This window comes from Accipiter gentilis, chromosome 3 (genome assembly GCF_929443795.1).
Source record: "Accipiter gentilis chromosome 3, bAccGen1.1, whole genome shotgun sequence".
Classification (NCBI taxonomy): domain Eukaryota; kingdom Metazoa; phylum Chordata; class Aves; order Accipitriformes; family Accipitridae; genus Astur; species Astur gentilis.
The window spans coordinates 35,867,954-35,890,458 of NC_064882.1; the positions used below are offsets into that span (position 1 = coordinate 35,867,954).

The window sequence follows — 22,505 nt, forward strand, 5'->3', positions numbered from 1 at the left end:
TACCTTCCCATATTGTAAACAGTGTGTGCGCGCACACACACATCCTGTATTTCCACTGTGCTGCTATAAAGAGCGTCTGCCTGCATTTGTTAAATTGCATATCTAACAAATTTGCTGGCGGAAGAAATAGTAGTTAATGATGCAAGCAAAAATACTGAGTGATAATGCAAAAATGTAAAATGTGTTTAAAGTAAACATGAAAAACGTTTTCTTTTTAATGAACTGAAGGTTTTCGGCAGATATATACTTGTGATGTATGACATTTAGATTAACCGTATGCTAAGAAGCATCAAAAATGTGGCTCTTGTGATCTCCTGACAATATATCTAAATCATAATTTACAAAGACAACACATAAGAGTGAAAACAAAATAAAAAATTTTTGCTATTCTAGCCTGTATTTTTGAGTCTGCCATAAAAAAGGGGGTGAGGCTTTATTAGGAAATACTCTGACCTGGCCTACTAGGTGGGACTGTTGGCTGTCAGAGATGCTAATTCAAAGTTACTAACGTGGTTAGATTTGAAGGGTCAAAGGAGCCCTATGTTATCCAAATCCCTTTGTTCCATCCATCGAAAAATGAGCCTTATGGATAGTTCCACTTTGTTCTTTATTCACATTGGCACCAGTGCTTAGCTTGCTGTGTGTCTGGGAAATTTTTAGAATTTGAACAGTCCACTGTACATTTAGGTGAATATAGTGTGCTTTTACATGGCTGAATAGCCATGACTAGCTAACTCTGAATATTTGGTTTCTGGTTTTATTAACTTAAAAAGGAAATTGCTTTTCTGCAGAGCTTAAGGAAGCCCAGAAGAGAAAGAAACAACTGGAAGAACGCTGTAAACTGGAAGACAGCATCGGCAATGCTGTTTTAACTTGGAACAATGAAATCTTGCCCAACTGGGAAACTATGTAAGACAGTATGTTATACTGAGTTTTAATTAAAATTGCTGAGTCTGTATTCTGAAAAGAAGTTACAAAGTTAGCAAGTATAATTTTAAATGGTCTTGGAAGCTTTTGTTTGAAAGTCACTTTTGGACAGCTATGAAGAAAATAAGCAACATATATTTCATTATTTTTACAGGGTGGCTGGAAGTGATGCAGTTCTAATTCTTATTATTTGTCTTCAATGGAGGTTCAGGATAGTCAGAAACTGTGAAACACTGAGAAGTGGTCTGTGGTAGAGAATGTGAAAGTGGAAAGCATAATGCTTGACCACCATGCATTTATCAGACATGAGCTTTCCTTGGCTACTTGAGCTGTTGATGTTATAATATCAGATGTAGATTGAAGTATGTGTATGGTGTTATGAAGACTCTTTAATTACAGAGTGGTATACCTGCTGGGATAATCAAGTGATGGAAGAGAGAAGTAGGGAAAAAGTTATTTAAAAAAAATAATTAAGTGCTAAAAGATTTCCTACAAAGACACAGCACAGGCAATTGGTAAGCTACCTTCGCTGTCAGGTTTGTCATGGACTTTGCTAGTCATCTTAAAAAAACCACACACACACACACACCCCCCGCCCCAACCCGCGAATATAGCACAACAGCAACATAAACCACCCTCCACAGCACTCACAATTGCAATTTGCTTAATCATGGAACTTGGTTGTCCTGAGAATATATGTTAAAACCATGGACAGGATTTGTTGGAAAATGCATTTCTGGAGAACTGAAGTAATAAGTATAAGCAAATTGTGGATTTATATGTCTGTCTTTAGTATTTGAAGATGCGTCTGTTATGGCTGCTGTAAAAATAAGGACACCTTCTCCTGTACTGGTTTATAAATCCAGAAGTTCCCCAATGTATTCGCTATTTTACATTTAAGTTCAGAATCTGCTTTTAGATAAACGTATTGTTGCGGGTTTTGTCACTACCACAAACTTTCCTTGGTGCTTAGGTGCTATTCTGTTCCTCCTTCTGGGCTCTCAGATTGATGAACATTAGCTCCAGCCATTTCAAAGCCTGTGTTCTGTTAAAACGTCTTTCCTGCTCCCACCTAGAAGTTATTACTTGTTACATCTTCATGCATTTTTCTGGGTGGTTAAAGCTGCAAAGCTGGGTGGGAAACTGCATGTCTCATTTGCACAGCAGGATGATGACAGAGGGGAGAGGGTAGATTTCCATGACTTGTTTCTGTATATCTTACATGGAGATATCCAGCCTTTAGCATAGGCAGTGGCATAGATAGAGATTTCCTTTTCACTTGTTTATTTTGGTCCCCTACGAATCTTGCTAGTGAAGTGTGGTTGTAGATTACAGATATTGTGATTGCCATGCTTCTGTCAAAATAAGCCATTAACTTGGAAGGAAGTAAGCTTTCCTTTACAGTTCAAAGCAAAATAGTACTAAAGAATGGGCCTGTGCAAATTGTGTTTGACTTCCTGGTCTGTTCACATTCATTTTGGTTTGGATCCCTTCAGGGATCCCTTCAGCAGTGGTAGGAGGACACATTTGCAATTCAGCTGGCAATGAAATATTTCTTAGAATAATCTGTTTTACTTTAAACAGGTGTTGTTCCCGTAAAGTTCGAGAGCTATGGTGGCAGGGCATTCCACCAAGTGTGAGAGGCAAAGTCTGGAGCTTGGCAATTGGCAACGAGTTAAACATCACCCATGGTGAGACTGTTGTTTTGTCTACATTGTCTTACAAAGAGAAATAGTAAGGGGATAGCCGTGTATTTATTAGGGTGTATCAGAACCTGATGTGTGGGTGTGAGGAGATGTTATCTAGTTAGACTCTTTTGTGGTGCTTTGACGTGTTTTGTTCAAAAATAGAGTCTCTTTTAATCTTGTAGCTGCTCTGGGATTGCTGCTGTGAGTTGTTTCTGATTACTGCTGTTGCTGTGTCTTGCTTTGATGTTAGATGGAAATGGTTAGAATTAATGACTCAAGATTTGTTTTTTCTTTTTGAAACTTAGGGTTGTTGTTAATTTCATAATGCCTATGAGTACGCATATAGTGTGCTTCCTTTGATTTGGAGAAAGATGTTAGGTTTGTGAGAGACTAAAAGACCCTTGGGAAAATTTGTACTTTTGTTTATATGTGTGTGTGAAAATAGACATAATGTGCTACTTCGGAGTACAGAAAAACAGCTCTGAAAGACTAACATATGTAATTAATTCCAACATGGAAATGTGGTAGGCTGCCTGTACTCCTGCTGTATTGTGCTGCTTTTCTGTGCTTGGCTTAGTTACCTTGGGTGTAGTTCTTACATGGAATTTTCTAGACTTATCCCAATTATCCAATCAGACTATAATTTTGAACATCAGTGGTCTGTAAGAAAAGTAAATGGTTGAACATAAAATGCAACTTGTGCCTAGATTGCCTTTCCTTTTCACTTAATCTCAAGTTACAGGTCAGTGGAACAAGTCTTTCAGAACCATAACCTACTTAGAAGTTCAACTACTATGTTAGAGATACTGTTACTTGTAATGACTGGGGCATCATTGCTCGTATGGTAGGTATTTAGTACCTTACAGTGGACATGAGCATATACAAATAGTGGACTTCATTTTCTCCGTTTTTCATTTTCCAGAGCTGTATGATATTTGCTTGGCTCGTGCCAAAGAGAAATGGCGATCACTTAGCACGGGAGGGGCTGAAGTAGAGTGTGAAGGTATGCTTTTCATGAATGATTTATGCTGTGTTATAGAATAAGAGATTTTGTAAAATTGTTCCTTAAAATGAAATCACAACCTTTAAACAAAAAATTAATCTATAAAGATGTGTCTGGTAAAAAGAAAACTTTCTGTGGAAGCAAGAAATAGCTGTATTCTTTCTTCTCAATGAATCTCTGTTCTCTTGTAAAACACATTTGTTCATTTTTGTTTATAAACTATCTCTAGGTACAGTTCTTATTTGATGCCAATTTGTAGGAAAACTAGGAAAGTTTGGGGATTATAATTTGAATTGCAACACTAAAATACTTTGCTGCATCTGTAGTTTTGGAATTGAAGCTCAAATTACAGCAGAAGATTGCATTTTAGTACCTTATTGCAGCTTTGAGCCCATCTCTTGGGTATGTTTCAGAGAGCAGCAATTTATTTTTGCAGACAAAGTGGTTAGAGATTTACTAATTGATTGGAGGAGTTGTCTGTTTTTGAGAGAGTATAAAACTACGTGCAGATGCTTGAAATTGCCTTTGGAAAGTAACTATGCTGACCAGAAAAAGGAGAACGAACATACTGGCATTTATCAACAGAAAAATATTTTTTATTGGAAATCCCCTACTTTGTTCTCTTAAGATTGTCTGCATCTTAAATAAGATGACATCTAGTACGTTTCCAGCTTCCTCTTGCACTTTGTTTTCTGGAGCATAGATGCTCATGTGACTGGTGTAAGCAGTGGCTAGTGACAACTCTTGTTTTTTGATTGTTCAATAAGTAGCCATAGGTAATTCCCAACTGTACTTACCAGAACAGACAAAAGTAAAACTTTTTGATAACAGAAGGAAAACTATTACTTTAGAAATTTACTTTGTGTGAGATCTGTTTCAGTTATGGAGAATGTATTGCAGCGTCTGTGATCTTTAACAACAAATACAAAGAGTAAACAAACATGATTCTGGAAGGAGGCCTGACAGTAGTAGAGATAGGTGGCATCCATCAAATGCTGCTGTTTCAGGACTTCTCTCTCCCACCACAACCTTTCCACAGAGGCAGCTACTTCAGGAGCCACTGGGAAGCCTTGTTGAGGCCGAGGGGTCACAGGTTAACAGGCTTGTGTCTGTCTAATGATTTGTCAGCAGATACCAGTAAAGTGCCTGGCCTGCCTTGCCCTGCATCTTTCCGCCCATCACTTCAAAACATATTGAGGGTCAATGTGCACTGTAGGGTTGCTTTGAGTCAGGACATACTTGCTTCTTAGCCTGTGCGCTGAATTCAGGGAATTGTCCTGTCTATGTCCTTATTCCCTAGTGTTTGCGTCGAAATAAATGAACTGTGCAAAAGTCACTGGGGGCTGGGGGGGGAAGAGCATACACTGATCCGTGTAATAAAAGCAGTAACTCTGGCTTTTGTAGATGCTGGATTTTCTGCAGCTGACAGAGAAGCAAGCTTGGAGTTAATAAAATTGGATATCTCAAGAACGTTTCCTAATCTCTGTATATTCCAGCAAGTAAGCAACGTTAACTTTTGTCTTGACTTCTCATAGAAATTAAGTTTACATAATCTTGCCTGTTCCTCGGTTGAAACAGCCCATTGAGTTCAAGTCTGAAGGAGTAGACATCTTGAGAGAAAAAAGTTCCTAAAGATTTTGGAAAACTAGAAATAATCTAGAAAAGAGTAACCTCAAGGTACTACACATTTGGAAGAGGCAAAAACCCAATCTGTTGGCTCATAATCATCATTCATCTAGCCTAGTTCATGCTGGTTTCTGTCTGATGAAGTGATGCAGGTGAGTGTTTCCAAGTCAGTGAATCAACCCTGCTGGGTTGCAAATACATGGTAAGTGAGAGAGAGCACAACTCAAGCAAGCAAGCAAGATCTGGTGGCCTTTTTTGGTTCCATGCACAATCAATTTAACTTGTATGTTTTTGGTGTGCTTTAACAACTCAGTTTAACTGGTTATTTTATCCTTCTATACACAAGTTGCAGTAGCCATGTAAAAAATTTAGATTGTGATAAATCAACATTTTTGGGTGAAAAACTTTTCCCTTTGGAACTTGTCAGCCAATTACAGTACTTCATGTAACATATGGCAGCTGTTAATAGCCAACAGTGTGAAATTCTTTTTAGCTATACGTGTCATTCTTGATATTCTCTGTGTGTTATGGCATATTGTTGTTGTTTTAACTATTTCCTGCTTTCTTGGCACTACTGTCAAAGTGCTGCTAAGCTATAAGGAATGTCTTAGGCTTACATTCCTGTTGTATGAGGATTTAATTTGTAATTGATGTATTGGATGAACTGTATGCATTTGTAATAAATAGGGTATGGAAGGCTGTTTCATGCTTTTAAAGGCAAAATTACATTGAAAGACTTGGGGCTGTTCAAAGCTGCATAGGGAAATAATGTGTCCATCAGAAGTAATAGATACTGTCTGTAGTACTGAAGGGTTTTCAACATGTTTGTTATATACTCAGATGTATTGTCTTGTTTTTGTTTAATTATAGGGTGGTCCTTACCATGACACGTTGCACAGTATTTTAGGAGCCTATACTTGTTACAGACCTGATGTGGGCTATGTAAGTGAAGAAATTTTTTTTCAGGGGTGGGGAGGGAGAAGTAGAAGGAGGGAGGATTGTGTTAATCAGTCCTTTGTAGACCAGTATTAAATGATTTTGCGGATACTTGTGGGGTTTCTGTGTGCTTTCGTCTATTCCAGTACATGCTTGAGAAGTGTATATAATGGTTCTGTTGCTACATTTGAGCTTTTTAACAGGTTAAGTAATTGGAATACTCAAAAGTACATATTTGTGGTGCTTGAAAATGGGAGTCAAAATAGAAGATGTGGTTAAATTGGTCCTTTGAAGTACATACTGTTCTTAACGGCAGTCTTACTGAGACTCTCCTGTTGAGTCTCTTGCTCCTCTTGATAGGCATTTCTGTGCCTTAGCACTGTGAGCTTCTGGAACAGTTTTTGAAGCAATGCCCATTGAGGCTACATGAGCTCTCTCAAAGTGTTTGAAGTAGTGATTATGAGAGGACTGACTGGATTTCAGATACTTAATTTAGTCTTTTTTCCCAGAGCAGGGATATATACAGGAGCTTATTCTTTATTTGGGAGCAGTTGTTTTAGAGAAGGCAAATGTAGAAAGATAATGTTCCTATTCTCTGAGTAGTATGCAATGCTTGGCAAAAACTGCTGAGTGTGACTGCTGGGAAACTAGAAGAAGGGCAGATCAGGTGGTGTGCTTTATTTGGCATGAAACCTGTTGTTGTGTTGGAAAGGAGCTTGTTCCTCAGGTTTGCAGGAAGGACTGTCACACCTTGGTTCGTGTGACTCTGCAATGGCGGTGCTACACCCTCTGAGTGAGTGAGCTTTGCCTAGATTCAACATTGATTCTATAGCATACTTTGTAGAAATATGCAACATCATCATGAGCTTGTGGTAAATGAAATGAGCTTAATCTTAAAATGCTACTGCTTGTCAAATGAGTCGTTGCAGTTTGCAGTTGTCTGTAGCTGCCAGGAATTGACTGAAAAAGGAAAGAGCAGGCTTTGTCTCTAGGGTTGTAGTCCAGCTTTCCACAAATAATGGTATCTGTGACCCATCCCTAGGAGAAGAGGAATTACTTACAAATAGCTCATTCTTCAAAAAAATCTTCTGCATATTTGAAAGTGCTGTCATCCTAGCCTGTCTTAGGAGTTTTACTTAGAGTCTTTGAAAGGAGGCAACATGGGGATTATTAGCTTCTATGCTCTGAACATTCAATACCAAAGGGTCACGTGGGTTAAAAAATCCTGCCTTTCTGAATGTTTCACAAAATTCAGCAGCTCAGCAAGTGCATTAAACACTAGTGATTACGAAGACAAAATGAGGCAGTATTCTTGGAAAAATACAGTTATTGCTGAACGGTGACATTTCTTCTTTCTTTAGGTACAGGGCATGTCATTCATAGCAGCAGTATTGATCTTGAACTTGGATACTGCAGATGCCTTCATTGCTTTTTCTAACCTTTTAAATAAACCCTGTCAGATGGCATTTTTCCGTGTGGACCATGGCCTTGTAAGTATGCAAGAAAACTATATTCTACGTGTTGTAGATATGTGTGGGGAAAGTTTAAGAAAAATATTGATGGGCTTAGTAGCTTGGAAAGTCAGTCAGAATTTATTTTAAAGCAGCATGCTTGATAAACAAGAAAACACCAACACACACATATGTGCATGCGCACACCCCCTCAAAAAAACCAAACCAAGCCAAAACCCACCCCACTAACTTTTTGAACCGGCAGGTGAATGAAATTGTTCAGCTGCTGTTTTATAATGCTCAGAGAATAGTTAAGAGAATGTTATCGTAGGTGTTTTTCAAATTGAGTGCTCCAGTTGAAAGCTGAAAACACCTTAATGTTGGAAGAAATGTCTTGAAGGTGCTTTTTATCCCAAACTGATACGTTGCTAAAAATGGACTGTTACAGGGAGAACCAGGTTTCCCATCTCTTACTGTAGCAGCTGGGTTTGAAAAGGAGCCTGGGGGAATCACACAAGCAGACCCCTCCAGTTTTCAGTGGGAGCTGGTTGCCCAATTCTCTCTCTAGTCTCTAAAATTCGATGTTAGCATGTACACTGGACTACTTGTGTACCATAGTAAAATAAGACACATCTCCTGAAATGTGTTTTTAATTTACTTTAAAAGTTTTTTTTCTTTTTTTGTAAAATGGATGGCATTCTGTATTTCCCTCTCACTCACTCACCTTCTCACACTATGAAAGTAGAATCTGCTTCTCAAGAGTTCCAATGGGAGAAATAAAGAAAGGGAATGGATGACATCAACAACAATCACTTTTGTTGCTTAAACAGTAGGACACTAGGTATCCTATCAGTATTTCCTGCTGGAAAAGCAGTATGTAATTTCCTGTTGCAGTCCCTGAATCTCATCAGTTGTAAATGCCCATAGGGAGGTGTACCACAGTGCAGACAGCATTGCTCGAAGCAGTATCAGTCATCTCTATTACTGTACTTCAAAAGAGAGGACATGCTCATGCATTCAGTGTGTAAATATGGTTCTTGTGAAGATGATTTTGGAATTAAATTTGCTATAATAAGATTATTTTTTTTAGCTGAAATAGTGGTGTTTGGTATGCTCTTGGATAGTGCCATTCAGTTCTGTTAGCCCTGCTAAATAGATGCTAGATGATAAAGGAATGCTTGCAGAAGAGTGGAGATGGTGATACATGAAAGAATATTGACTTATTGTGAAATTACAAAGCCATGATTCACAGCACAAGGAAAACTTTGTACCTAATATTTCAAACAAAGTAGTGAGGCATAAAGTGAGAATTTGGGCTTCCTGTGGTTAATACACTGATCTGCAGTCTACTGTCATCTTTTTGTGTCAGTAATAGCCAATATTAACCAAATGCTGATTTGTCTTAACATATAAAAAATTAAAAAAAAAATGGCATAAATTAGTTGTGGAAGTGATAGTAATTTAATCTTGATTTTTTTGGTTGGTTACAGTTTCATTAAACTAGATATTTTTTTTAATTACTACAAAGTAAATGTCTTGTTGAATGTTGATTTGATGAAGATAAATACCTGAACTGCTATTGCATTTCTAATAGAGCTGCCTGCATTACTATCAGTAGATGTGATTGTAGCAGTTATTTGTAAGATCCCTTCTCTAATGTACTTTTGAAACACTTTAGTAGAACTCTTACTGTGGTGCTAACATGTAAACAAATCATTGTGGAAGTAGGACTGTCTGTTGCATTACCTGCTTCATTCTTTATACTCGCAGATCTCGTGTTGCTTGGATTTCATGCATTTAAAAAACTGTGTTGGGAAGCTGTTTTAGTTGTACAGTTCTCTAAAGTGGCTTTCTAGACTTCTGATGTCATGTTTGCCAGTAACTGATAGTTCAGAGATTTTACATAACTTTGTGTGGCTATTTCTGTAGCATATAACCATCTCTGATTGGCTTTTAAGCCTTATGCTCTTACTGACTACCAGGGTCAATTTTTTATTTGCTGCTGCTAATGAAGGTAGTCCACCATCTTGTCACTTTATCCAGATGAAATGGGAGAAACTTCTGTAAGGACATTAAAAAAACTGGGAAACAAATCTGTCATCCTTTAAAAGGATTTCATACAAAAAGCTCCTCTTTTCCCTTTACTGTCATGGTGTTTTGGGGAGAAGCATGCTGATACAACTCATACTTAGAGGAAATCACAGCCACTCTTATAGTTTTTATTGGGATATTGTAATTAAAATTACTGAGTCATTCAAGGACTCTGCTTAACTTTTCTCCTTGTAATATCAAGAGGATGGGGAGAAGGGGAGCTAAAAAGCCTTTTGTTTTTAACTCTTACTTGGATTGGAAGATTTTCTTTTTCTGTGCCTCCTGTTATGAAATTTGACCTAAATATTCAAATTTTAAAATAATATGAAAGTATTTGTGTTAAAAGCAGTACAGTCAAGGGTATCAGATGGGAGTTACAATCTGTTTCCCTTCCACAGGTGTTTTGTCTTGATCTTTGGCTTTTCTGTGTGAACTTTGTCTCTCCCTCTTTGCAATAGAAAGGCTATTACCCTATTTTAAAACATATGGTATGAAAGAAGCTTTGATATTAGCATGTGATTTATGATTGGAGCCAACTGGATGCTTCACTCTTGCTATGAACTATTAAATTATTTTAGTTTCTTATTTCATTTTATAATCCATTGGGCCTTGGATTTTATTCAGTGTAATATTAAATTCCTGCCACAAGCTTAAAGCACCATTCTGTTATCATAATTCTTTTGAGAAATCAGTAAATAACTTATCTCCTGCTGGTATTTTTCTTTCCAAAGGCAGCTGGCCAAGACCCAAACCAATAATTTTATTGTTTAGTATGAGAACAGTATATAGGGTGGATCTTAAACTCTACATGCTTGCAGATGCTGTCCTTAATATAAATGTTGAGCTCTTTATTGTATCATGTAACTCATATGATCCTGGTTTTGAAGAGCATTAATCCAACAACAGATAATACATTTAAACCCATTAATACAGCTAACTGCTTTTTTCTCCCCATTGTATTTTCCCAGATGTTGACTTACTTTGCCGCATTTGAGGTATTCTTTGAAGAGAATCTGCCAAAGCTATTTGCTCACTTCAAAAAAAATAATTTAACTCCAGACATCTATCTTATTGATTGGTAAGGCATTGAAAGTATAATTAATGTGCATACTAGCATACAGCTCCATGTCAGTATTCATGACAGAAGCTGGAGTGCTCTTACCTGATTTAGTATTCTTTTAAGATAAAGGCTTTTAAGATAAAGTACTTGATTTTGTCAATCCAAATCTTTCCCACATACTTCTGTGATGTTTAATGTTTGCCTAACCTTTATTATTATACTTCTGCTGAGTTTGAAGCTTATTTTGAAATCCAGCTGTATAGCAGTGTTTATCCATATTTAGTGTGTATTTGGATTCATCTGAGGAAATCTGTTAGTTTTTCTACTTTATGTGCAGGTGTGTACCAGTGGTGTATATCGAGACGGTATTGCTAGTCTTGCATTTGAAAGTTGTAGTTTGTCCTCTTGCACAGAACAGGAAAAGGGTAGTTAAAACTGTTTCTGTCCATACAACAGAAACCTAGAAGCTGCAGAAAAGCAAACAGCTAGGCTTTTGGCAGGATGAACTATGGCTCCTGGGCAGTATCTCACTCATATGTTAAGTGGTCCTAGATTCTGTTTAGAGGATCCCTTTTAGTTCTAGTGTAGTTAGAACCTTTTTCGTTAGAGAAGAAAAAAGGCAAAGATCTTTCTTGCACTTCTGCCAAATTTCAGTGTGGTATAAGGCACTCCAAATTGAGTATTTGCATTTGTGCCTATCAGACTTTGGTTTGGGGCAGCAAAAATGTCTCTTCTCAGCAAGCAAGACTTTGTTGTCAGTTTGGGCCTAATACGAAATCTTTCTTGTGAAAAATCGGTTTGCCCTTAAATTGTTGACAACTTCTCCTGTTCTCAGGTATCTGACTAAATACCTTCAGTAAAAATTAAATTCCCAGTAGTAACAGCATTTTTTTTCTGAGATTCATAAGTTGTTATTTTGGAAAACATTTGTACTATTGAGGCAATTCTACCTGAACCAAGCTCTTGATACCCTGGTAATCTTTAAGACCTAGTTGTTAGCACTGAACATGTTGCTGATCCATTAGACAGAAATCCATTTAAAGTAATTCAGTCCACTCCAACCTGAATACATGAGTTTTCACAGGATCATAGAGTTGCTGGGGCATTGGAAGGGACCCCTGGAGATCATCTGGTCTAAGCCCACTGCTCAAAGCAGGGTCAAGTAGAGCAGGTTGTTCAGAACCTTGTCCTATTGGGTTTTGAGTATCTCCAAGGAAGGAGACTCCACAGTCTCTCTAGGCAACTCTGTTCCAGTGTTCAACCACCCTCACAGTGAACAAGTTTTTCATTTTCTTATATTTAAATGGAATTTCCTGTATTTCAGTTTGTGCCCACTGGCTCTTGTTCTTTCACTGGATACAGCCGAGAAGAGTCTGGCTTTGTCGTCTTTGCACCCTCCTATCAAGCATTTTTACACTTTTAGGTCCAAGCCATCTCTTCTCCCAGCTAAACAGTACCACCTTTCTCAGCCTCTCCCTGTATATCAGATGCCCTAAGCCTTTAATTGTATTCATGGCAAGCTGGACTTGGTCCAGTATATCCGTGTCTCTCTTGGACTGGGAAGCCCAGAGCTGCCTCACCAGTGCTGAGTAGAGAGGAGGGATGACCTGCCTTGGCCTGCTGGCAGTGCTGTTCCTAATGCAGCCCAGGAGTTTGTGGGCATTCTTTGTTGCGAAGGCACGTTGCTGACTTACATTCAACTTGTTGTCCACAAGGACCTCCGTGTTTTTTTCTGAAAACCTGCTTTGTAGCCTGTTGGCTTCCCACATGTATTGGTGCCTGGGCTTATTTCCTCCCCAGGTGCAGGACATGGTGTTTCCCTTTGTTGAACTCCATGAGAATCATGTAGGCTCATTTCTCCAGTGTCTCAAGGTCCCTATGGAGTGGTGTATCGCCTGCAAACTTGCTGAGGGTACAGTCTGACCCATCATCTAGGTCCTTAATGAAGACATTTAAAGTATTGGATGAGTGTCAAACCCTGGAGTACTCTACCGGTGGATTGGCTTGAAGCTGTACTTCATGCCACTAATGACAACCTTCTGCGCTTGGCAGTTCCAGCCAGTTTGGAGTCCACTGTCCATTTATCTGGTCCATACTTCCATAAGTTCATCAACAAGGGTTTTACAGGATACAGCATTGGAAACCTTGCTAACACCAAGGTAAACAACATCCATTGCTCTCTGCTCATCCACCAAGGCAGCCTTCTCATTGTAGAAGGCTATCAGGTCGGTCAGGCATGATTTTGCTTTCAGAAATCCATACTGACTTCTCTCAATCACCTTTTTGTCCATCATATGTTTTGAAATGATCTCCAGGAATTTTTCTTCCATTATTTTCCCAGGGATGGGAGGTGATGCTAACCAGCCTGTCATTCTCTGGATCCTGCTTCTTGAAGATAAGTGTGACATTTGTTTTCTCCTAGTCCTCAGAAACCTCCCCTGATCACTAGGACCTTTCAAAGATAATTGAGAGTGGCCTCAGCACTCACGTGTGTATCTCACCAGATCACATGCACTTGTATGTGCCTGATTTGTTTAAATGTTCCCTAATGTGATCCTCCTTGCACTAGGCTTTCCCACTGGTCTGGAGGACCTGGGATTCCTGAAGGTGAGTCTTCTCAGTAAAGGCTGAGATGGAGAAGGCAGTGAGTACCACAGCCTTCTGCATGTACTTTGTCACCAGGTTTCCTGCCCCGTTCAGCAATGGGCTCACGTTTTCCTGAGTCTTTTTTTTCTGCTGATGTACCTGTGGAAAGCCCTTCTCATTGTCCTTAACATCCATTGCCAGATTCAACTTCAGATGGGCTTTGACTTTCCTAGCCCCTTCCCTGCATACTCGGACAGTGTGTCTCTATTTCTCCAGGGTCATCCTTCCCTCCTTCAGCCTCTTGTATGCTTCCTTTTTATATTTGAGTTTTGTCAGGAGGTTCTTGCTCATCCATACAGGCCTCCTGATGCCTTTGCTTGAGTTCCTTGATTTTCATGTGCCTCTTGCACAGAGGATAGTGTAACAGAGGCTTTGTTTGACTTGGCTTTTACACTGGGATTAAATTTTAATGCAACATGATTAGAGGAATGAGGGGATGTGTAATGGATAGGCTTATTTCTCCCAGCATTTGATGGGAGAAATACCATCGGAAGGATTTTTATGACTGAAGGCTGAGAATATTAAACTGAACTAGATCTATGCACAGAGCAGGAAGATGCTAGAAAAAATACTGGAATAGGATAGAAGGGAAGGAAGAGGGCAGAGGCTGGTACGTTCAATGCTAAGAGGAAAGATGTTGAAATTATATTGTCTCAGACAATGTTGTGAAAAGCCTGTGTGTGGAGGAAGCAATTGAAAAAAAGGGATATCAGAATATGAAGACTGTAAACATGCTGGACAATAACTGGATAAACAACATTAAAATCACCAGGTTATCTTTTTAATAGATTACTAGTTTAATATGATGCTGTTGTAAATAAGGTGATTTTTTTTTTTTTATGTAGGAGAGACTAACAATGAGTGTCTTCATGGTGCAGGCATGTGAATATCACTCTGTTGTCTAACTTTGAGCTTTACATTGTACAGAAGAAACCCTGAGGAACAGCACCAGAAATTGGAGGTTTAGAAAAAGATTGTTTTGATGAAAAGTTGAAGGTTTACATTCCCCTCAGCAATTTCGCCTTGATAGACTAGTCTTTATTGTATTTTCTTGAGTAAACAGTTATGTGATCAGTTGTTCTTTCTGAGCACATTTATACATTAAATAAAAAAAGAAAAAAATGACAAGCAAAGAACTGAAGTGTTGAAGTCTAGGTGTGTGGGGTATATCAGGCTTCCCTTTCGTTCCTTTTTCTATGGGTAAGAGCACTTGAAAGAAACTTGTGTCAGGAGTGCTTGTGGATGGTGCTTCTCAAGGTCTTTGTACAAATGGACTGACAACCCTTAGCATTTCTTGCTGACTACCGGTATCCATATTAAAGCTGTTTATTTTAATCACAAGGACAATTTACTGTGTTCCTCCCCATCCCTGGAGAGTCACAACACTATGATCTTGCACAGGAATGCAGACTAGTTGAGGTAGTCCTGCCCCATCCTATATTAAATTTTTTTCACACTTGACTTGAGCTAGACAGCTTGTCCCACTGTGTCTTTAATTTTGTTAGACAGTAGAGTTGGTATTTAACTGTGTAAGATTTAGGTATAATATTAAAATATATATGTGTGTCTGTGTATGTAAGTATATGTATACGTATGTGTGTGTGCATACATATATATACTTTCTACTTTAAAATACTTTGATCCTGTAGGAAGCAGTTTTAATATTTTTTTTTTTTTTTTAATGGCCACTGGAAACTTAGCGAATTGGACTTTTTATGCACTGTCCTTCCATTACTTCCAGGAAGTAAAGATGTAAGGAAAAATATGGTGGGTCTATGTTCTCACAACTGAGTAACTGTTAAAGCTAAGGACTTTGGAAAATGTTGTTTATAAGGTTGCCTGTGGCTCATGACTAACAGTGAATTTGCTGTAGTACAGATACGGCTCTATTAAAACAGAACTGTTTCCAGAAAGATAAGACTGTGGTTTCAGTGTGTTTAAAGTCAGAGAAGAAGCACGGTGTCACTCTGAATAGACAGACCTTTTGGTTGTAGGTAAAAATCTATGAAACAGCCTTTCTTTAACAACATTACTTTTATTTAAATGCGCCTTTGTTCTGAGCTCCAAAGGGATGCCTGCTGCTATTCCGGTGGCTGGCATGGTTACTGTGCAGACATGTGTGCAGTAAATCTCAGTTGGTGCCAGCTCTGGGAGGGCTCCAGTAGCCAATGCTGCACAGACCAGTTGCTGGGAAACCCTCTGGCTCCTGCTGCAATTACAGTGGAATCAACTAGTCTCCTTTATGCTGCTTCCTGTAACCAGTGCTGCAGGGAACGGCAGTAAAATTGGTAAGCTTAAATCATTTTTTAAGGGATATGTTCCAAGAAAAAGAAGTGCTGTGCATATAGATGGGCCCAGCTATTCAGGTGATGCAAGGCTGCTTTGGGTTTTCTTGGGGCTGGTAGAGGATTTAGGGAGGGGAGCCCTCCTGCCAGTTCAGTTCCACCTCTGCCTTCTGTGATGGGAAAACACCAAGGACTTAAGAATTTAATTAAAAGGTACAGTGGCATGATTACCAGCGGATACCTGCCAGAAGTAAGGCATCTGTTTTAAAAAGGACCCATGTGCTTCAAGCTCAAACTCCCAACTGATGAATCTCATGGAACGAATTCAAAAGCTAGACAGGTTTTTACTTTTATTGAAGAATTTAAAGGGAATCAAGTGTGAGAGTGCTGTAAAGAGCAATGTGCAGTCAGGTTCACAGAGAAGAAAGGGGAAACAGTGTGTCTGAATAGCCCAGTTTTGGCCTCTCAGCTCTGTCAGCTGATGTACCACAGGCTCTTATGAGCAGAGCAGAATGTGGATTTGCAAAGGACACATGCTGTCTATTTATGGCCTGCTGCTGCTGTACAAACACTGCTTTATCCCTACTCAGAAAAATGATTTTGGCAATAGTTATAGCCAAGGGCTTTGTTTGTACTGATGGATTGATCAGTGGTTCTTTAGTATTGCATTGACTGTGATTGTGCTCTGTGCACACTAACTTCCTATTGACACCACTTGCTTCTTATGATAAAGGTCCAAGCCACTTTGTGTGGATATTTGTAGTGGGCACTTCCAAGGAAGTATTTATAAGCTTTTACATTAAGAAAAACACAGTCCATGTCATGCTATTAACTCTCCACCCCACCAAAAAATAATGCTTAATATGATGCTTTAAATGCATGCCTCATTTTCAAAGGAAAAATGGAGTGGAATTCTGTCCAAAGGGTTCTGGTGACATCCTGATTCTTTAAATTGGAGCTGTTACTGGACTCCAGAAGATCTCAGTCTTCAGCCCAGTTTACAGTGTGCTCGTCCTTGTGAAATACCGCACTGCTGTGTATAGTACTCCTAGGTGAGAGAGCAGGGCTTTTTGGGTGCATCCGACTGGTTGGAAATCGCTCAGAAACTCACACAGTATTTGTATTACATCGATACATTTTACAATGCTGTCAGATTGCTGAGTGCTAAGAAGTTGCTCTGTTGCAGTCAGTATTGTATAGTACATAATATTTAAGTTTTCTTTTCCTAATATGGAACAAGGTAAATACTTCCACTTTTTTTCAACTGTAATCATATTAAAATTGTACTAAATAAATTGTTACCAACAAGCTTATTGCAGTAACTCTGAAGGCGCTAATGAGAACAGAGATGCCACTATACAATGAAGTAATGCATGAACACTTAGAAAGATGCAGTCTTTGTCTCAAAGCGGGTATAGTTGAAATTGGTACAAAATGTAACCCCTAAAAATTCGTATGAGGATGAAGGAGGGAGGATCCAAGAATAAGTTTAAAAGGTGAAATAGTTTGTCAGTTTCCACAACTGAACTCGGAAGTTGCAGAAATATTTTTGTGCTGTTACAGACATGGGAAAAGAATGTGTAGTGTAAGAATATATAAGATAGGATTTGCATCAGCATTGTTGTGCATGAGTTGTCAATCCAAAATCTGGCATACTTGTTGATAACAATATCTTGTGAAGACTTTTTAATTAAAAAAAGAAAGGAGGAAAAAAAAATTGGCGGGGGGTGGGGGGGAGAAGGAACAAAGGAAAGAAAGCACAGAGCCTATGTTTATCATGATAACAGTGCTTTGCTTTCTCAGTAACATCATGGTCATACGCTTTCCCTGTGAGTAGCAAACCAGCCAGGATTTCACTCATCTAATTCAAAGTTCGCTTTCATCGTAAGCAGGGCTGGGAGGAGCAGGAGCATCTGGTACCTTGGGGTTTATTCCCTCTTCCAAACAGCTAGTGGTCAGTAGTCTGTATTTACTTTACTCCAACCCTGGACATCTCTGTGCTAGTTAGCTGTGTTGTCTGCACCTGGGACTTCTAGTGACTTGGAAGAGAGCTGCAGACAGAAAATCATCCTGCAGTACAGCAAAAGCAGATCATGTGCAAGTAGTGTGCTAGCGCTGCTAAGAGTTGCTGCTGTAACTTTTAGTCTAGCAGCTGCTTTATTACTATAATAAATTTCAGCTGAGTTTCAGACCAGTAGCTCAGATGTCTAATAAAAAATGTCTTTCAGTCAGAAGTGTTTGAAGGGAGCAAATGCTGTATCCATTCTTAGCAGTAATGATTCCTAGTGTTATTTCATTGCTTACTCTAGAGGGCTGAGTCTTGCTTCTTAGGGCTTGATGCATTTAATTCCATGCTAGTGTTAATGAAAGTTAATATCCTTGCGAATTTCCTGCAAATTGCACTTCTTTCCAAGTTGTGAAGAGATCAATGTCAAGTACCTTATTTGATGTGACAGCTTTTTTGCTTTGAGTAAATCTTTTCCTACAAAAAGTAGTGTTCTAATAAATAGTTCTCACTATTTCTTCTGACAGTTAATTTTCTCTATAGTTGCAGATTTAATACGCATGGGTTATTCAGGTTAGGTCTGAATCTTGACAGAATAATAGCTTTTGTGAATAAAAACAGATTAAAAAAATAGGCATTGTTACTTATCTTTAACCAGGACTAGTTTCTGGCTGAGTTTCTGGCCTGCTATTTGGTGACCAGGAAAGGACTCAGTTGAATTGCTTCCTATTACACGGCTCTTTTTAAATGGAAAAGCCATTGCTCTTTCCTGTGCCTCTGTGTGTGTACAGACAAAAAGTCTTAATTCTACTGTGTAGGTATTCTGTAGCAAGACATTTTTATATGGTGTTTGACTGTACAGAAATGCTGAAAGAGTATATACAAAGTCTGCAATGCATGATCAGCCAATAACCCGAAGAAAGGGTTTGTATCATGCTATTCTTATACGTTCATGTATGTGTGTGAAAGACATAGATGAACAATAGTGGTTTTTTTCATGCCAGACTCTACCTTTTATTTGCTTACTTTTATACTTCTATTTTAGCTTTTTGGAGAACAGAATTTAAATGATTTCCACTTGTTACAAAAACATTGCCATGAGATGTAGAAATAGAAAAAAGTAAAATCCCAAGGATCCTAAACCTGCAATTTAGTTGTCACCTGAATTTGTGCAAATGGTTTAGTTTCGTCTTGCTGCTTGTAACATTAATATATTTTCCCATTTTCCTAAAGTGCACTGATTCACAGAGAAGCCGGATAGTTGATGACACATCAATCAAATAATCTTGTGTAGTAAAAAGCAGATATTGCAGAAAACCTTTGATTATTAGAATTTGCTGTGAAAATATATCCATTCATATTCTATACCTATATATATGTGTGTGTAGATATCTGTTCAATTGTATTTTTTTAATGTAATCCTGAATTTCTAAATAAAAAATTGGAGGGGATAGGGGGGAGTCTTAAACACAAGAGAGCTACTGTTTAATTCAGCATACTTGAAAAGAAATTTTGTGTTAAAAGATGTGGAAAGGTTTTATTTAAATTTGAGGCTTTGCTGACCTCTGCCGGAGAGAGAATTACGTGCAGTTTAACAGAGATCTTTTATGCAGTGCATCTGTGAAGAAACGTTCTCTCTCTGAATTCTGAAGGAAAAAAAAATCACTGTAACTCTTTTCTCTTACATACTATAACGTGATTCCAGGAAACTTACTTCTCTTCACTTGCTGTTATGACGATGTTAGTGGCAATGAAAACTGCTCTGCCTTGTAGTGAAGTGTTGGATTGAGGAGGGAGTAGGGAGCATCTTCATGTTCCTGGCTGCAAGGCTGTCAGCATTTTGATGAAGGAAGAAATGTGCTCTTGGCAGTTAATGAAAATACAGTTTTAGGAACTGGGAAGAGGTTCTTGCTTCTGCTGTTTCCTTTACTCTTTGGTGATCACATCCATTCAGGCATGCTGAACCACCATCTTGTCCGGGGAGAATGTGTAGATAGCTGTGATATCTTGTCTGTTTCTCTCAACTTCTTAGAGTTTAAATGGATTTTTCCTCCAAAACTCATGATATTATTGCTTTGCCAGTCAATCAGGCCTGGAACGCAGAGTTAATTTTAGACATCTCCTTCATCTGATCCACAAAATTTCCTTTGCAATATGTCTTAAGGTTCAGCTTTTTGTGTTCTCACAGCTAAAACTGCATCTGTCCTCAACTCTGAAATGATGATTAAATATGCCTTTGATTATACTTGTGGCCAGTGCATGTCCATCATGAAACCATGTATATTGTTTCTTCTGGTGTGATCAAAGGAAATTGAACCTGGAGATGCAGATTGATAGCCAGATGCCTTAATGGTTGTACAATTTTATATTGTTTCATGTATTGGTATGCTGCAACTAATAGAAGTACTTTTGAAATAAAAAAAGGAATATTCAGTTATAAATATCTGAGAAGCATCAAACTTACCGATGATCAGTCTATGTACTTTTGTGAGTATCTAAGACATTTTTCTTGTCCAGTAACTCTGAAAATTTTACTTTGTTTTTCAGGATATTCACATTGTACAGCAAATCTTTGCCGCTAGACTTGGCATGTCGTGTCTGGGATGTGTTCTGCCGTGACGGAGAAGAGTTCTTATTCCGTACAGCCCTGGGAATATTAAAACTTTTTGAAGATATTTTGACCAAAATGGACTTCATTCATATAGCCCAGTTTTTAACAAAGCTACCAGAGGACTTGCCTTCGGAAGAATTCTTCACATCTATTGCTGCCATTCAGATGCAAAGTAGAAACAAAAAGTGGGCTCAGGTAAAGAGGATGTTAATCTTTGATAACAGATGATTGTACTTTATTAATGAAAACAGAGTTTGGCAATACCTGGAAGAATGTTTTAGCAGAGCTAGCGTTTGATTTTACAGGTAGGTAAGTCTATGTAGCTCACTCTGTTCTTTTAGTATACATTCTGGTGAGTAGATTCCTGAGCTTACTCTCCTCTGGAAAGGGAGAGCTCAGTCAACATTCAAAATTGAAATGTTGAGTGGAGTTGATGAAGTAAAGTATCATACAACTTCTTAAGTGTATTCATTACAAAGGCTGCTGGCAACATTACAACTTGATTTTTAAAAGCAGAAATTCACTCTTTGGGAGAAGATGACAATTTGTCAGGACACATTATCATACAGTCATCATCTTAATATTCTTGAGGATCTATTTTGCCTAATTCTGGGCTGTACAGAAGTGATTGCATCTCTGACTTCTTTATTGGAATTTAGCACTGAAGCCTTTATTTCAGAAATTGTGTCTCATCACTGTAATTTCAACTAAATTCCAGTTTAAAGAAAAAAGATGGAAGTGTGTCAACTGAATATGGAAATCGGTAAGTGGCTATAACAGCCATTCATGCTGGAGAGTTAGGTCAAATGTACTTCATAGTGTTTGGAGTAGAAAATACCCCCACCCCCACTTTTTTTCATTCTTCAGAGCAGTAATACATCATGCTTAATGAGTCATGCTGTAATAGAGCTCTGCCCATTTTATCCAAATTCTTTTTTGCAGTGAAACTGAAAGGTGATGTTAAACATAGTGGTTATGGCAATTCAGCTGCAAATGGGAGTTATGGTTCTTTCCTGGAGTAATAGTCTGCCTGTAGATGCTGGGGACTGCCTCCTTGCTATTTGCAATGAGAATTTCTAACCTTCACAGTAGGAATAGATTGTGGCCTTCTGAGTCTTATCTCCTGTGTGAGGGGGAATACAACCTGTGCTGCCCAGCTAAGAGCAGCACACTGCCAGAATTTCCTGCCTGACATAGCTTTCCTGACAACTTAGTTTGCATTTCCCTTCTGGTCTTGGCCATAAGTTGCTAGTACAGATCCAGCTTTGTTTCTGTCCTCAAGAACATTTTTCAGCCAGTAATATCTCTACAAGTAAACTCCCAGTCTTGCTCCTCATTTGTATGGCTCACTTTCTTTGAACACATCATATGTGGAGGAGGATCGCATACCAAATAAATTCTCAGCCTACTGCTGCTTCCCTTGCAGAGAAGGAGAGGTAGGTGTCCTATTCTGCCAAGTACCCCAAGTAACAGGCTTTCTTAGCCAGTGGTTTTCAGTCTGTGACACATGTGAAGGTTTAGTGGTGATTATCACAACAGGAGGAGGACTTCTAAGTAACCTAGCCTAAGCAATCTTCCTCAGTCTCCTCATCAGCTTCATTCTGACTGCACTGGAATTTGCCAGATTGTTTTCGCTTGTTGTGGCAATCTGGAGAAAAAATGTTGCTGAACCGTGGTGCAAATAGGTCTCCGACAGAGTTAGCATGCTGTAGGGTTGGTGTTAGCTGACCTCTTACCTATCTTGACTTCTGTGCCAACTGGCTTTCTTCAGCAGGTAGTTCCATTGCTGCGTAAGTTTCCATCAGGAAAGCCTGTTCACTCCTTAGCCTGCCATCCTTTTCCAAGCCAGAAGGGGGTAGGGGCTATGAGTTTGCTCATGTCATGCACTTACTGGGACTGCTCAGTTGCTGAGGTGCCACTATCGGAACTGACCTAGAAATGTCAACAAGACAATGAGGGTATGGGATTTTGTTTTCTATTACTAAGATGCTGCCTGTGATGGTTTCTTACCTCTCTTTGGTCTTTAAAGTTCACCAGGAAGAGTTTGAACTCTGAAACCTGAACTTTGCTTTTCTAGAACAGACAGGCTTTTGGTAGTATGTGACTTGGTTGCACAGATGGACTCATAACAGTGCTGGATATGAGTCCCACACAGTACACATGAGAAGTCTGTCTG

The 22,505-nt window shown here is 38.8% G+C and overlaps 1 protein-coding gene across 4 annotated transcripts in view; it reads left to right on the plus strand.

The window, feature by feature from the left end:
- The window catches only part of TBC1D14 (TBC1 domain family member 14), a 79,048-nt gene that overhangs the window by 47,793 nt on the left and 8,750 nt on the right, over nt 1–22,505 (plus strand). For 3 of the 4 annotated variants that reach the window (XM_049793621.1, XM_049793613.1, XM_049793635.1), the window contains 8 exons: nt 792–909; nt 2,512–2,618; nt 3,538–3,618; nt 5,023–5,117; nt 6,115–6,186; nt 7,542–7,670; nt 10,691–10,800; nt 20,266–20,524. In XM_049793621.1, coding sequence (XP_049649578.1) covers nt 792–909; nt 2,512–2,618; nt 3,538–3,618; nt 5,023–5,117; nt 6,115–6,186; nt 7,542–7,670; nt 10,691–10,800; nt 20,266–20,524 — 971 coding nt within the window. Of the gene's footprint in view, nt 1–791; nt 910–2,511; nt 2,619–3,537; nt 3,619–5,022; nt 5,118–6,114; nt 6,187–7,541; nt 7,671–10,690; nt 10,801–13,123; nt 13,390–20,265; nt 20,525–22,505 lie in introns of those variants that run through there. The other variant, XR_007504882.1, reaches the window with a different exon arrangement.